At 42.4% G+C, this 15,583-nt stretch overlaps 1 protein-coding gene across 2 annotated transcripts in view; it reads right to left on the reverse strand.

Annotated features, from left to right (window-relative positions):
* ssbp2b (single stranded DNA binding protein 2b) overlaps positions 1-15,583 on the reverse strand; it is a 90,580-nt gene that overhangs the window by 44,149 nt on the left and 30,848 nt on the right. For both annotated transcript variants that reach the window (XM_049019266.1, XM_049019267.1), the window contains exons 3-4: positions 13,196-13,257; positions 12,843-12,927 (exon numbers count right to left, since the gene is read on the reverse strand). In XM_049019266.1, coding sequence (XP_048875223.1) covers positions 12,843-12,927; positions 13,196-13,257 — 147 coding nt within the window. The remainder of the gene's footprint in view (positions 1-12,842; positions 12,928-13,195; positions 13,258-15,583) is intronic.

The raw sequence follows: 15,583 nt of genomic DNA on the forward strand, positions 1-15,583 counted from the left end.
CCAATTTTTCTGCTATGAAGATATGCAAATTTCTAAGAACAGCAAGAAAACAACACTGAACAACCTGCATGCGAATCATTAAATCCTATTTATTAACACGTATGTATGTAGATGGAAATTATGTGGTGACATAGAACCTCCGGCAAAACCATTTAATCAATTTTTTTTTTTATTTACCAAATATTGTGCATACCTGCAGCCCGAAATAACCACTTTGAAAGCACTCTAGCCAATTATAGTGAAAAGTACGTGAACAATAATAGCTAAGTACTGAAAAATAATGCAGCTATATATCATGAGAGGCCGGGCCATGGTCCAGGTCCAGCCCTGCCTCTTTGCTGATTGGATTTTACAGAACTGGGGCGCGATTCATCAACTGAAACCCGGTTTGGGAAATTCGCCTTAACAACACCCCCTCTGCCACTTTCCCCCTACCCCCAAAGATGCTGCACTGCTCCCTCTCATTGAGTAACAACTTCATTAATAACCTTGCAGTCCATACGGCGGTGACATTAGCAGAGGGCTGAGGCTAAGAGGCATGGCTGAATCACTGCATCGGGCTTGTTAATGGCATTTGGGAGGTGTCACACAGGCGGGGGGGGGTTAGGGGGGGTGCAGGCAGGGGGCATAGGAACGCAGCCAAGAAAGGGACATGACATATACCCGAAAGGAAACCCCCAAACCACCAACACCCAAGCTCTCATCAAAACCTCATTATTCTTACTGTTCCGTCTTTAGAGTCAATTCTGAAGGTCTATGAAGGTCCAGGCCAGTCTCTCAATATTATTATTCCCAGCCCAACCCCACCGCTCATATAATATCAGATTTACATTTCCATTTGTTTAAATCTAGCAGGCGAGCTTGGCCTTGTGCGGGTCAGGTCAGCCCATTCACTCAGGGCGAGTGTGATCACTCGCTACGTTTAAACAGATAACTGCAGCAGCCACGTCAGTATATTGCAAATGACATGGTCATTATTGATTCTATAATCATCATGGTGATTATTTAAAAAAAAAATAAATCTGTTAAGGTGTCATATCCTCCACTGATTAATATGCAGATTAGAGCTAATTTGATGTCTGATTAATTCAGCCCGGCTTTGCGGGAGCGGTACGGTTTGAAGTGTCGAAGCTCTCGAGTGGCACGCAGTCTTGACTCCAGCGTTGCCGATGCGTCGGTGCTAACGTGCACCATCTGGGGTAGTCAAGTGATTTCTAACCTCTGCGTCTTATTTACACACAGATATGGGGCTCCGCATTCCCGCGAGGGCTCTAAAGCAATTCACACCAGGACGTGTTCAGAGGCCAATAATAATCGTGTTAATTTATTGATCCTCACAGTAGATGCTGAACGTGTTACTTTTCAAAACACACTCCAGAGAAAAAAAGAACAATTATGGAAGAGGGCTGGACAAGTTTTTAAAAAAAAAAAACACCTCTGATTATATGGGATCGTACTGCATAACATGTGAGTACACACAGGTCAATTTATATCACAAATTAAAGTAAAGCAAAATGTCTTTGAAGATATATGGCAAAAATAAAACAAAGCATCGATAAACCTAAGCAGAGAGAAACCAGCTTGGAGATACACAACAGAAGTGGGACTCAAAAGCTGATTTCACTCCACGGTTCATGTCAATGGAGTGAGGGGGGGGCTTATTTCGGCTTTCTCTAAGACAGAGGGCCTCGGACTTTTCTCATCCTATTAAAAATGAATTCTCACTGAGGAAGGGGGTCCGAAGGGGGACTGGTGGGATGGAAATGAAAAGGACCACCTGCTTGCCGTGAGTCCCAAGGCAGCTCATGTAACCGCATTATAAAGGACTGAGTCAGGAGCCTCCCATAGACCCCCCTCATTAATCATTTAGGATTCCTGAGCTTGACTCCACCAGCTACCTCCAACACATCAAAAGATTACAGCTATGAAGACCTTGCCCATGAAGGCATGGAAGGCTTCCAGTCAATGGGACGCCACTATCGGCAGTGTGCTACCTTGTAGAGCTCTTGTCTGTGGGAGGATTTTTGCACATCGATGAGAGGTATATTAAAGCATTAATATTTGCAGCATAGAGAAACTGATTTCATGGTAAAGATCCCAAAAACCTTCTCAACTCTGCCTTTTTAGTCATTTAGAACAGTGGTTCTCAACCTTTTTGGCACTGCGACCCAATTTTTTGCCATGCCAGCTCAGCTGCGACCCGATCGAGTACAACATTTAATTCATTAATGCTATGATCAAGCAAGCAGTGCACCCTGCAGTTTACGCCAATCAATGCCTATCGCAAAAATCTGATTAGATGTGCCAGTGAATTTTAAATTAAGCCTCTGTGGTTTGGCTTCGTGTATTGCTTGTGTTCACTAGTTTTGTGCTAAGCACTGGCAGACCCAAGACCCATTCATACAGTTTAATTCTAGGATTGGGGCTGGGAAATCTGATCGTGGATCAGCATAGGAGCTTGCTATTTTTTAAATGCTTACACTTCCAACCCTTTCGGAACTTTGCTCGACCAAAATTTAGGCCGCGACCCACAGGTTGAGAATTGCTGATATAAAACAATTCTTTCTCTTTTTAGTGGTAAGCAAACAAATTTCAGTTCTACTTTCAATGGTGTTTTTCAGGCTTTATATCAGGTTACTTTTATCTGTAGGAACTTCTCAAGGTGAAATTCAATCTAACAGCCATGGAAATGAAAATTAATATGATTACTCCAAATATGGATTATGAATAAATTGTTATGTCACAGATATTCCACAGATATTTTTATCTCAAAACTCATTTTTAATGCATTTTTATGTAACTGAAACAGAAGTTAACTAACCATTAATTCATCCATCCATCCATCCATCCATCCATCCATCCTCCAACTGCTTATCTTGGTCACGCCTGGGGGAGCCTCTAGCCTATTCCAGGCAGAACAGGGCACAAATATGGTTTAATACATCAGTCAAAATGAAGGAAACTGAAAAACGTATGTGTCAGCTTATAGAAACAAATGAGCATCAGGTCCTGGGAAGAGCTTCAGCATTGGGTGGACTTAGGCGTCTATGTCAGGGGCCTGCATTTGGGGCCGAGAAAAAATAAGCTCATTCGTACGAGCTGGCAATATAGCATGGGGGCTCACACTTCACCCCTCCCCCATCTTACACTGGGTTTATACTGCCCCCCTCCCCAAGCCTAACAATACAGCACAACAATAAATTAGCTTTTTAATTACAAGGAAATGTCAAAGGCATCAAGTTATTAAAGGATATAGTGGACTTAACCCTTTGTTAAACACAATTTATCCAGGAACTTCCTCCCCTGCAGACATTCATTCATCCTCTGGCTTTGACGACACATGTCCAGCTATTCATCTTAATATATGAGACAGACTAAAAATATTAACATCTCTTTAGTATCTATTCTCTTATGACGACCTAATCAACTGATCAGCAGATAAACAGATCGACCACCTCCTCTTTGATGGCAATAAGAGATACTGAAATGTACTTCTACGAATCTCCCTCATTTCCATCTAAAAACACCAATCCAGTGTTTTGACCGTTAGATGAGGTTCCTTAAAAATTTCGTGCACAAAGAAACATTTTGCTTCAGAGGGCTGGTACAGATCTCACGCTGCTTCTAAGTCCTCCAGACTCGGACTAGTGAGGATCCAGTAGACTACAGAGGAAGGTTCAGTGACAAAGGAGCTCTGCCACTTTCTTCTCGCACTGCAGGAGCCCAAACTGAGGTATAAATAAAACAAGAACAAATGATGGGATGAACCACCTCCCCCATGAAACTTCACTCATTACCAGCAAAGCCGAGTGCAGAGCACCACAGTCTAGTCCATGGAGCTCCCGGAGTTTCTACCCCACTGAAGTGGCAACTTTAACTGAAGGTGTTTGCCTTCATACTGGAGAAACAGTTTTTTATGCATTTGTCTGCCAAGTTCTCCCGATCTTGGCGGAGCAAAAGTAACTGGACAAATTAACATAAACTGAAATGAAGTTGTCATGTTTGATATTCAGTTGCAAATCCGTTGCTGTCAGTGATGGCCAGGAGCCTGCAACCCACAGGCATCACCAGATGCTTGGTATCTTCCACGATTCCATATTCAGCTTTTGCTTGCTTCGCATCCTTTTTGACTTTCTGCTCTCCGACATGTGAAGCGCATGCATAATTGGATTGAGTGCAGTAGTCAGAAGTCAGTGTTTCATTTAGAACGTTCTCATGGAGTACAGAGCCCACACAACAAAAATGTGTTGCTGTCCCAACGCTTCTGAACTGCACTCTGTACTTCAAAACAAAAGTGAAGTGAGCTACACTGCATTTTCCTGCAGCGCTGACACTGGTGTTAAGGTAGCAGAGACCCTGAGCACAGGGGACACAGAGGTTCAGAATAGATTGTGGTGGGTGGTTTTGTCTGTGGGGACAAATCAATGCATCCTACTTACACTAGAACAAAAAAAAACATCTTGTCAGGCACATACAATAAAAGCCATATAACAAATTGCACACCCACACCCCCCTGAATGGGAATACAGATCTAGAAGCAATTTCCAACTAAACAAAACAATCCATTAATGTTGTGTCACGACAGTACAGCCTATAGGCTAAATGCTATCATTTGGACTTTTAAACAAAAGTTTAAAGCATTCACATTTCATGACAGCATGTAACAGCTAGATCAATTCATGTACTGTTAAATCCATCCATCCATCCATTTTCCAAACCGCTTATCCTATTGGGTCGCGGGGGGTCCGGAGCCTATCCCGGAAGCAATGGGCACGAGGCAGGGAACAACCCAGGATGGGGGGCCAGCCCATCGCAGGGCACACTCACACAGCATTCACATACACATGCACACCTATGGGCAATTTAGCAAGTCCAATTAGCCTCAGCATGTCTTTGGACTGTGGGGGGAAACCGGAGTACCCGGAGGAAACCCCACGACGACATGGGGAGAACATGCAGACTCCACACACATGACTCAGGCGGAGACTCGAACCCGGGTCCCAGAGGTGTGAGGCAACAGTGCTGACCACTGCACCACCTTGCCGCCCCCATACTGTTAAATCAATCTCAGATAATCTGAGAGGTTTAAACTTCTATCTAATAGATTAATACATAAAAGATAATAATTATGTTTAAACTCGCCGGATAAAAATGACTGAGGCCCAGCAATTCTTCACACGACAACTGTATGCATCAGTCACTGGTTAAGTTGGTGGCACAATTAACAAGCAAACAAATGCTAAAGCGTTTCATTGGCTATTTTGCATTTTGTTAAATTAATCTCTGCAAGAGTAGTGTTGATATATAAGCAAAACATCTGTATTATATTTTCAAGTTTCATTTATCACATACACAATTATAGTGAGTATGGGGTGTAGAGAAATGCACTGTTGCCTAACCCAAGACTATGGAGAAAAGGGGACATAAGTTTGAGTGACAAAACGGAGGACGGAAATCACATATTAGACATTTTACACTACATACAATCGAAATATCTATGGTATGCAAAATATCTATGGTGTGCAAAATATCTATGGTGTACAACTACAAAACTCAACTGTTTCAACTGTATAAAATCTAGATAAAACTAGAAAAGATGCTGCTGAGATGACAGCACTGCATTCCCCGGACAGCCCTGTCACCACCTCCGCCCCATCTAATCCCTGCACCTCTCACCCCCCCCCCCCCCCCCCCCAATCCTCTACAATTTCTAGAATTACTGGATGGATGAACTGGAAATGCGAAAGCCAATAAATGTGTTTTTACCTGAATGCTCTGAGTCCAAGTCATGACATGTAACTCTGAAACTACACCTATTCATTTATTGCATATATTCCACTTGTATGCCAATTTACACAACATTTCCCCACCGATTAGGCAGTTAACTACTGTGTATGTCTTTATGTCCACGTCTTAAAATGCTGTTTATATCATTTATAAACATGCAGATTTTATTACTTTCTCACTTGCACTATGACCAATGTGTCCCATTACATAACACTGAGAACTGCAACTCTCTCATCAGTGGTATAAGTAAGTAACTACTATGCAATATCAAACAGGCGCACATATAGACACATACAGACCCCAATGTGTTTTTCCTGCTAAGATCAAATGTCACTGCTCCCTAGACTGTTTTTACTGTAAACACACAACCCCAGCTACATGGCACAAGAACCTGCGCCACAGGCGCAGATGTGTCAGATCCAAAACCTGTTAAAACTATACACTAGCAAACAAACACAAAACTGTTATACTGAAACTTTTACTTAAGCAATAAACTTGTGTGTTAATAACTGTAATATGTATTTATTTCAAATAAAACAAGGAAGCAATTTTGCCCACCATTTGCAATCAAACAATGTCAATGTAGAAATGTCTACTACGAGTCATGCCAAAAGACAATAAGCCCCCATCCAAAGTTGGTTACTTGGGTTCAGACTTAGTCAGTATAAATACTGCACAGCCTGAGAGCTAAAATTCTTTAGCCTGAGAGCTAAAAAGGCTTTTACATCAAAATGGATAAAATTTAATGTCAGACAGGCACCATCATGTAAAATTTAGGCTTTCTGGATATGACAATATCAGTGCTCATTGTAGCCATTAATTTAAGGACAACGTTTACAATCCGCTTATGTTCAGCAGCATGGTAGCTTAGTAGGTAGCACAGCTACCTCACACCTCCAGGGGCTTTGAATCTTGCCCCATTCTATGTGTGTGGAATTTGCATGTTCTCCTCAGTCTCCTCTTGTAGCCCAGAGACTTGCAGTCAGGAGCTGCCCATAGGTGGATCTCACGCATTCGTGAGAAACCCGCATCGTACAGTACAATTTCTTCAGCTCCAGATAGCAGGACACAGATGAGGCCTCATCACAGTATTGAAAATAAAAAAAACTCGCAGGTTGAATTCCATAAGACGCCACTGCCCCAAATTTGCATTATGAAAACACTTTTCGACAAGAAAACACAAAATTACAAGTGTCTCTTTTGATCCCAGAGGGAAGAACTTTGTTATCAACCTCAAAATGCCTTCATTAGTATTTAAAGCAATTTCATGCCGCAATGCCTTCTTTCTCTCGTGTTAATGTGCTCATGTTTGTGTGAAGCTATTTGTCCATCCCCCTCTCTGTAAAACGCCTGCAGTTGTGATCAGTTTAACGGGAGTGCGGAGGGACGACGGCCGGGAGCGGGCGACCCTGCGGCAGGCAATCGTGTACCATTATCTGCACCACGGTTCACGCGATGCTGCACTGATTCGACGACACGCTACACCACCCCTGGGGCCAATCTACCTTTTACATCATTAAGGAGCTCCCCGCGAAACACAGGCAGCATCTCGCTGCATTCTTTCTCCGAAGAAAACACAGAAAGCAGCAGTGGATGCACCAACTTAACGATACCGCGACGTTCATATATGACTATCATCTGCCGAAAATTACTGCCATCAATGCATCATTTTTTTAAAATAAAACTGCACTTAACCATGATAACCAGACTGAAACCTAGAATCAGTCTGAAACATGAGATTCAACATGAGACACCTAAAGCAGGTGACAAACCTGCCAATAAAATGTTCTGCAACAGTCAGGTAATGGTCAATATTAGGGACCATCAACAGAGACCAGCCTGACATGACAAAGCATGGAAACTGAACCCCCCCCCCCCCCCCCCCAGCCCCTAACACAACTGTCGCATTACTCCTTCAGATGCAGCACAGACAACATCAGCAGCAGCCCGAGAAACAGCGTTTATCTTCATTATTTTCCTTCTAATGTCTTCTCTCTTTCCTGCCCAGAGAAAAGCTCTGCCCTCACAAAGCAATGTGACGATCAAACGCAACGGCAAGAAACCCCAACAGGAGACAACGTGGAAGGAAAAATACAGCCAGTGCCCTAACTAAAAATACACATAAATTAACTTTCTAGAATAACCAAGGAAATACAATTCATACTGAAGAGTTTACTTTCGGATACTTTAATGTTGCCAATAATGTCTAAGTGCTGCAATTCTGGTCTGTCATCTCCTGAATCCATTCAGAGCTATTTCAGTCTTCCTTCAGTGAGAAATTATGTAAAACACAATATCCTCAAAATTATACATATACTATGCATGACAAAAGACTAGGAAAAAAAAATGCTGAGTGAGTATTTTAAATTCATCTTAATTTCACAATACAACGATAGAAAATCATTTGAGGAAGAAAATAAAAGTTAAAAAATACGAACAGGCCAACTCCCAATATGCAGGTGTGCTGATACAGCCCTTAAGGGGGTCAATGTGTGTGTTGGTCAGAGTTGCTGTTCGCCAGCATTTGGTGCCTGGTACCTGGGGGGACACAACGCTGACTGTGGCCCTATCAGCGGGAGGCAGGGCCTGGACTGGCAAAGGGCTCGCAAAGGAGCTACTGGATCTGGTTACATGGGCAGAGCCAGGGAAGCCTCTACTGGCCGCCAGAACATGGACAACCAACAGCAAACAACCCAGGGGGTTCAAATGGCACAGACATGCCTTTGTTAGTATTTAAAGCAATTTCATGCCGCAATGCAAAGACATACGGCTGAAAGGGTTCGGGGACTAAACGCAAGACTGGGAACGACTTGATCTTACACCTTCTAGACATCTACCGAAGCTGAAGAGATCTGGGAAACGCTAAAAGTGCATGAAGGTCTGTAAGTGAATGGCACAGCCCATAAGTCACTGTTCACAGGACTGCTTGAGAAGCAAATTATAAAAAAATTAATAATAATATCATTACTACTAATAAACAAGTTGTACAGACTGGAGCCAAAGGCACTTTGCAGAGATGCACTTCTGAATAATGTCCATGCCCCCCCTCCCCCTCCAACCTTATGGTTGCCCTTGCTTTAAGTCTATAATTCAGTGTCAGTTGGCAAGGGATTTACAGAAATTGTACGGGTGCTATAGGTTAAATACCTATTAAGCTTTGTGAAAACCTTTGGCTGCTACTTCTGTCCAGCAGGACTCGCGTTCCTTCATGTTGAAGTAGTATTAAATCTCATTAAAAATTGCCCATTCAAAGATTACGTTCTGGTACTAATTATTTCAGCGTGAACTTGCACGGAGCAAAGTGACATAACCGTCCTGAGCTGTAAGCAGATGCCTTATGTCAGAGGTTTGTTGAGGACATCCAGGGTATTTGGTCACCAGAAGTGGGAGTCTAGGCACACTTCTTCCTTGGGGCTGTGTATGGCATGGAGGGCCTGGGAGGAGCGATGACCTTGTCTGAGGACAGAACGTGCTTCCTGGAAATGCCTGAGCAGATGTGACCGCTTCCTGTTGGTGGAGGCTGGAAGGGGTCAGTGAGTCATTCAGAGGTCTCCCCAAGTGTGCGACGTTCACGCAACAGCAAGGACAACGGCTGCAGTGACGCTGACCCAGGGCCCACTCTGTGTGCTTTGTGCTACTCTCCCTGCTGCATGCAGCGTTACAGAAAGACAGCAGCTGCTAGGCTTGCAATGAACCTGCAGGTCTCGAAACAATTAGATCTTAAAAAAGAATTTGTACTTGAACGAGGCACATATATCATACGTATGAGCAGAATAATGATGTGGTTTAGATACAAATACAACACAGGCAAATAGACATCGATTGTCCAAAGTAGGGGAGTTTTAATTGCATCTTGAAAGAATATATTTTGCTTTTCAGGGGTTAATCTTTCCTTGTGATAGACAAGCGTCCCCCCAGCCTTGTTCCCCCCACCCCCCTTCTATAAAAAGTAAAACATTAGGTATCTTTCTTTCCATTGTATTACATTATGACAACTTATTTAGTGTATCAATATAATCCCTGTGCTTATGAGCAATATAAAAACAATGACTAATTTGTTGAATTTCTAGAAAATGATTTATTAACAGGTATTGATTCCTTTCATACACACATTTCCCCCACTATCTAGAAGTAGAGCAATCCTATGCAACCTTTCAAAAGCCGAAATGGAGTAAAGTGAAGAAGTCATCACTATATATTTATTTGGGAAACATTTTCCCGGACCAAAAAACAACTTAGCAAATCATACCAAATGACACTTAAAAGCAAAAATAACACTAACATATAGTAAAAGCAGGACTGATACGATAAATACACTGCCTACATAAAGTAGACATAATGTACGGTATAGTTTTACTTATAGCCTATATAACAATAAAAAGTACAGTATAGTAAATACATGAATCAGTAACAGTTGTTTATCATCAATACTATGCACTTTATATGATTGTATGTGCTGTACTTTTGTAGGACTGGTAGCACCGTGGAGTTGTTTACACCAGAATCACCACAAACATGAGTTATACGTTGCACTATGACATCACGACAGCTACAATGTTGCTAGGCGATAGGAATTTTTTAGCTCCATTATCTTAGGGGACCACCGTCATATATATGGTTCATCGCTGACTGAAGTGTCGTTATGTGCCGTGTGACTGTATATCTACAATTGGCTCATGTATAAGAAGAGTGCTAAATGCAGTTTTTGCTTTTCTGCCTTTTCCGTAAAAGCGAAAATCCTCTTCGCATTTCTTTTGCTTAGCAAAAGCAGGTGCTAACGTAGGTCTTTCGTAAAAGTGACGTAAAGCAAGAGTTTCATAAAGAAGCGGATACCTGAGTACCAACAATGGGCGTTTTGTTGCATTTGTCACTGGCATCCTTTAAATTTGACACGGCCTACCTGGTGGGAATCCCTAATCACTGCGCTAGGAGGCCGAAACAGCATTTTTAGTTCTCATTCCTGTTCAAAAACAATAACGCCACAATTCCCACAGGTCCCTGTATAAACGCCCTGTATTTATTTCCTCAAAGCTCCATATTATTCATCGCATGGCATGGACTGTAAGCTTGGAGAATTTTAACTATGCACTACAGATGATCTCTGGGACTGAAAAGTTCTAATTTGTGCCTTTAGTCTATAATTAGGCCTATCCCCCTCCACTTCAACTGTACTCCAAGGAAATGCAGCTAATTGGCAATAGAAAAAGACGAGCTCAAGGCCAAACCACATGACCTCAGTAAGTGGATGTACTCTCTTGGCTCTAAAACAATGAATTGCGTTCACTGCTGTCACCATTAGCCGCTGTTCCCTTCAATCACATCACGATATCAGCGGTCTTCGGCTGTTCTGTTCAGTCACTGTTGAACATTGATCGACTGCCATCAATCGCTCCAAAAAAGCAATAATGAACAGCAAACAAATTCCACCTGTTTCTGATTCCAGGCCATGCAAGCACATCAAGAGTAAGCTATATATATATATATATATATATATATATAAAAAACGCAGCTAATTAGTGTGCATTATTAGGTAATTATTCCAGCTTTAATTATTAGGAGAGAATGGCTATCATCATTCACTGGTTAATAGATAACAGCAATACAGCGTTACTCATGAATGCACGTGCGCACACACACAAACGTTAAATTCACTCACAAGAAAAAAGGAATAATAAAAATATTTAAATTAATTACAGGGTTGAGATGGTTTGCTAAGTATAACAAGTACATACTGAGTAAACGACCCCTACGAAGCAGGTTGACAAATATCTCCGCTCTTCAGTTTCAGTTAAACAAACACTGCTGGCCCTAATATTTGTTATATAAATTGTTCATTAAAGAGGAAATGGCTGAAAGGCTGGCTGACTACATCCTCGTGATGTAGCCGTGACATCACCATTTGAAATGGCTGGAGAATCCGATCACGGGCCTGACATTAGAACGGACAAAGCTATAGAAAGCAGCGCTTCGGTTAATGGTAAGAATTCTCCGATTCAATCAGCATTGTGCATTAATTTTTATGAACGGGTGCAGGATTTAAAAGCAGAAAATTGAGCAATCTCAGCATCTATTTATCGGAGTTCTGAGTAGCGGAATAAATCAAGGCCCGGTTTAGGAAGTATCCTACCCTATCGACTTTTCCCTCATGACGGTCTTTGACGTTAGCATCCACTTATTCGCATTTCCTCCAAAGGGAATTTCAGCTGCCGACTGCATCTTCCCCAGTGGTAAAAGAGCATCAAGAAAACCCAATTTATGGTTCAGTAAGTGGTTCTAGGCAGCATGGGAAACTTCTTTGAATAATGCGCCGTTCTTATCGATACGCGAAATCACCAATCCTCATAATCAGTGGTTTGAGGAGGCTATTACATGTCTTTGTTTGCTTTCACTGGTCTGGAAATGACTGCTTCTCCGGCAGAATTGCCTCTCTCTGCATCAAAACACAATGGTTCACGGAATACTTGTTTCCTCACGTTCTTTTTTAAAGAAAGGCGAAGAGGAAATACCCATACAGACCCCCATAGTCTGATGAGTAATTCAAAAACCATACGAAAAATTAACCTCTTGCCCTAGCAGCTGACTCCAGTCCCTGCTTGACTGATTCCCCTCTGGACTGGACACTCCGGCTCAAGGAAGCTGAGTGAAGTACTACCTTGTCAGACACCTACACTTACAACCGCAAAGCAGCATTAACCTGGACTGATAGCTTTTTCTGGTCCAACACAGATACGGACAACCAGTCAAAAACCACACCACTCTGGCCTACAAGATGTTCACCGCAACAGAAACAAACTACTACTTTCATATCTACTCCGCGTCTACTTTACAAATAATTCAAAACATATTCCCAATCACTGCCATCCGCAATGACATCCGCGGCACAGGCAGGCAACAGGGAGTTCAAATCAATAGCATTTGTGATAAGGAAACGAAAACATCAAACTTTAGTGTGGAGAACACAGAACACAAACTGGTACAGCTGATAGAGTGGTGATTCTAGGAATTGCAGCCCACGGTGAGGTCAGACTGGCTCGTCTAGGGTAGACAGTACTTACATAGTCGTGAAAGGCCTTGGCCTCGCTGGAGTGCTCGCACGTCTCTCTCCTCTCAGGTGCCGCACAGTACAGATCCCAGAACACGCTGCAACACACAGGCCACACATGACGAACCGCAGGCAGCCCCACGCTGCTAGAAACACGCCAGCTCACCAACATCAACACTGAATTAACGCCCAAAGATCCTAAGGTTGATCAAGTTAAACATCCTCAAGATATAGTCATTTTTACAGATCTTGGCATTCTCATCCATTCCTTGCGTTCCCTCAATTTCCTAGAGAGGGACACAGAATCGTTCAGAGATACCAAAGCATGTTATAAGCGTAGAAAGAAGCTGAGAAGGAGACACTCACCACCACCAGGAGTGCAGGAACCCCGGAGGTTCTCCCAGTGTGATGTTCTTCTCCCATCGTATCTTGGGTGAAAAAACAATCAGGTTGTTAAGAGGACAGCTCCTGGGGTGTCACACACGCCGATTGGACATGGAGTATGAGAGACCCGAATCAAAGAAAAGACGAAGATGAAAAGACTGAGCAAGTAGGCATGAGTAAGAGCTGCTTTGGCCAAAGGCTGCTGTGTCAACATCGAGCGCCGTAACTTGGCCTTATGCCACTGTACCAACCCTGTTTATACACTGTCCTCATTTATTCTGCAATTATCACTTCTATATTCATTCAAGGGGAATAAAAAGTAAATAAGGTCAGATCAATAGTCTTTAATAAGACTTAATTAAACAAGTAATCAAAACGGCTCTGGACGAAGCTCGACTGTAACAGGCTGGAAGTTCTCCAGAAGCCTATCAAACCCTCTTGTTCCTTTAACTGCATTGATTTATTCAGTGACCTGCCCATCTTCTCCGTGTATATTGCGCGACATTAACCACAAATTAGTCACCTGTTCACTTTCACATCATGCAGTGACAGCAATGATTATATTTAAGAAGGGTACCACCACAGCTCACTTACTGTATGACCTACCACTATTATTAAAAGACTGGAAAAAAAATTGAACTAATTTCAATATTATTCAGTTAATTGATTAACTTATACCTTCTGGCACTGAGTTCTTGAAATAATGTCAAGTGGGCTTCATTATACCGGAATAAATTTTCCTTTCAGCCTAAGCCAGATGTCAGATGCATTGTGAGAGCATTGGCTATCCATTGTGTGCTTGGCGTTTACAGCCTAGTCTATTGTTTTGCACTGTGACCTTGGTGCAGAATGAGCCCCTTCCTGTAAGGTGATAGCGCTGTGCAAACACAGGCGCTGTGCAAACACGGCCTACGAACTGACCACACCGGCCGCCATCGCTGTTGTTTGCGTTTTTTGTTCATTTTGGGAATCTCATGTCTCTGTCCTTTGGTGACTGTTTTAGAAACATGAGTCATAACCAAACGGTGAAATCAGTCCCCCACAAGGAAAAAGAAAACGGCAAAAAAAAAAAAAGCACAGAAAAATGCTCTGTGTACATTCGATCCTGGCTCTTCTCAATAACTAAGTGCACTGCTGTAAATAACATGGGTGTGTCGTTCTCTGCCGGGATCAAAACAAGCATTGTTTCGGGAATGGCGGTGCCGGAGCCGCTGAGGAACGCATGCAGCATCCCTGTCACCTTCCTGTTTGGCCTGTATGGCCATAAGCACAGTCAAAACTAACAAGAGGGAAGTGGGCAATGGGACTGCGTGTTTCTAAGCATTCGCCGTCTTTCATTCATCAAACGAATTAGAAGACAATGTCATAGCATCTTAGGTTGACGTTACTGCGACTGTTGTGAAAAACACGCCATGCCACATGAATATGATGCATGATGAATATGAAGGCTGGAAGATTCAGGTTTCTTATTATCCAACCCCAGAAAGGCTGAAGGGAAAATTCAGTCATTGTACACATAGGACTACTTGACTTTCATATATCATCTATTGTTGAATTCAAGTAACACTTAATGTAACACTTTGTATAAAAGTGGACAAACAACTGCTGTTTCGCATTGCATTCTGGGACACATTCTGTAATATAGATGGGGTAGTAGAGCTACAAACTCTCTCCCTCTCTCTGATCTTGTACGTTCAGAATGACACCAATAACAAGCATGATGAAGAATGGGTCTTGACATAGATTATTTCTAAATGTGTTTCTGTGTCCCTCTGAACCGGTTGTGTCAACTTGTTGCAGTCTCACTCATAAATCCATTCACATACTGCTAATGTTCAAGTTCCCAGGAACGAGAAACCTTTGTAATTCAACCCTGCGCTGCAAACCGCCAGGCCCTGTGGCCTGATAGGACTGACGTCAGTTCCTTCCGTTTCAACGGAGATAGGTGGGGGTGGGGGTGGCCAGTGGTGTGCAGTCAACATCTTTGCCCATTAAGCATAAAAGTTAACCACTATGTCTGTACTGCAGGAAAAACATAATTAATACATTAGGAAAAGACATTTGGCAATCGCGTATTAATAATTGCTATTTAACTGCCATTGAATAAGTTCAATGATGACGACTTAACTGTCACACACTTTGCTGTTCCAGATAGTACTAAGTTTTACAGAAAGAGATTCCAGGTATGTAAGAATGTGTAAACACAGGGATTTTTTTATAACAGTATGACTGATGTTCATCAGTTCATTTGCCATATTTTAACATCATTAAGATTAATAAAATAATGAAGCAGAAATTAGGACAAGTGTGGAAAGCAGATATCCGTCAGGGCTGAACTATCTGGAACGAAATTTCGCTGAAACACTTTAG

Source organism: Brienomyrus brachyistius, chromosome 7 (assembly GCF_023856365.1).
Source record: "Brienomyrus brachyistius isolate T26 chromosome 7, BBRACH_0.4, whole genome shotgun sequence".
Classification (NCBI taxonomy): domain Eukaryota; kingdom Metazoa; phylum Chordata; class Actinopteri; order Osteoglossiformes; family Mormyridae; genus Brienomyrus; species Brienomyrus brachyistius.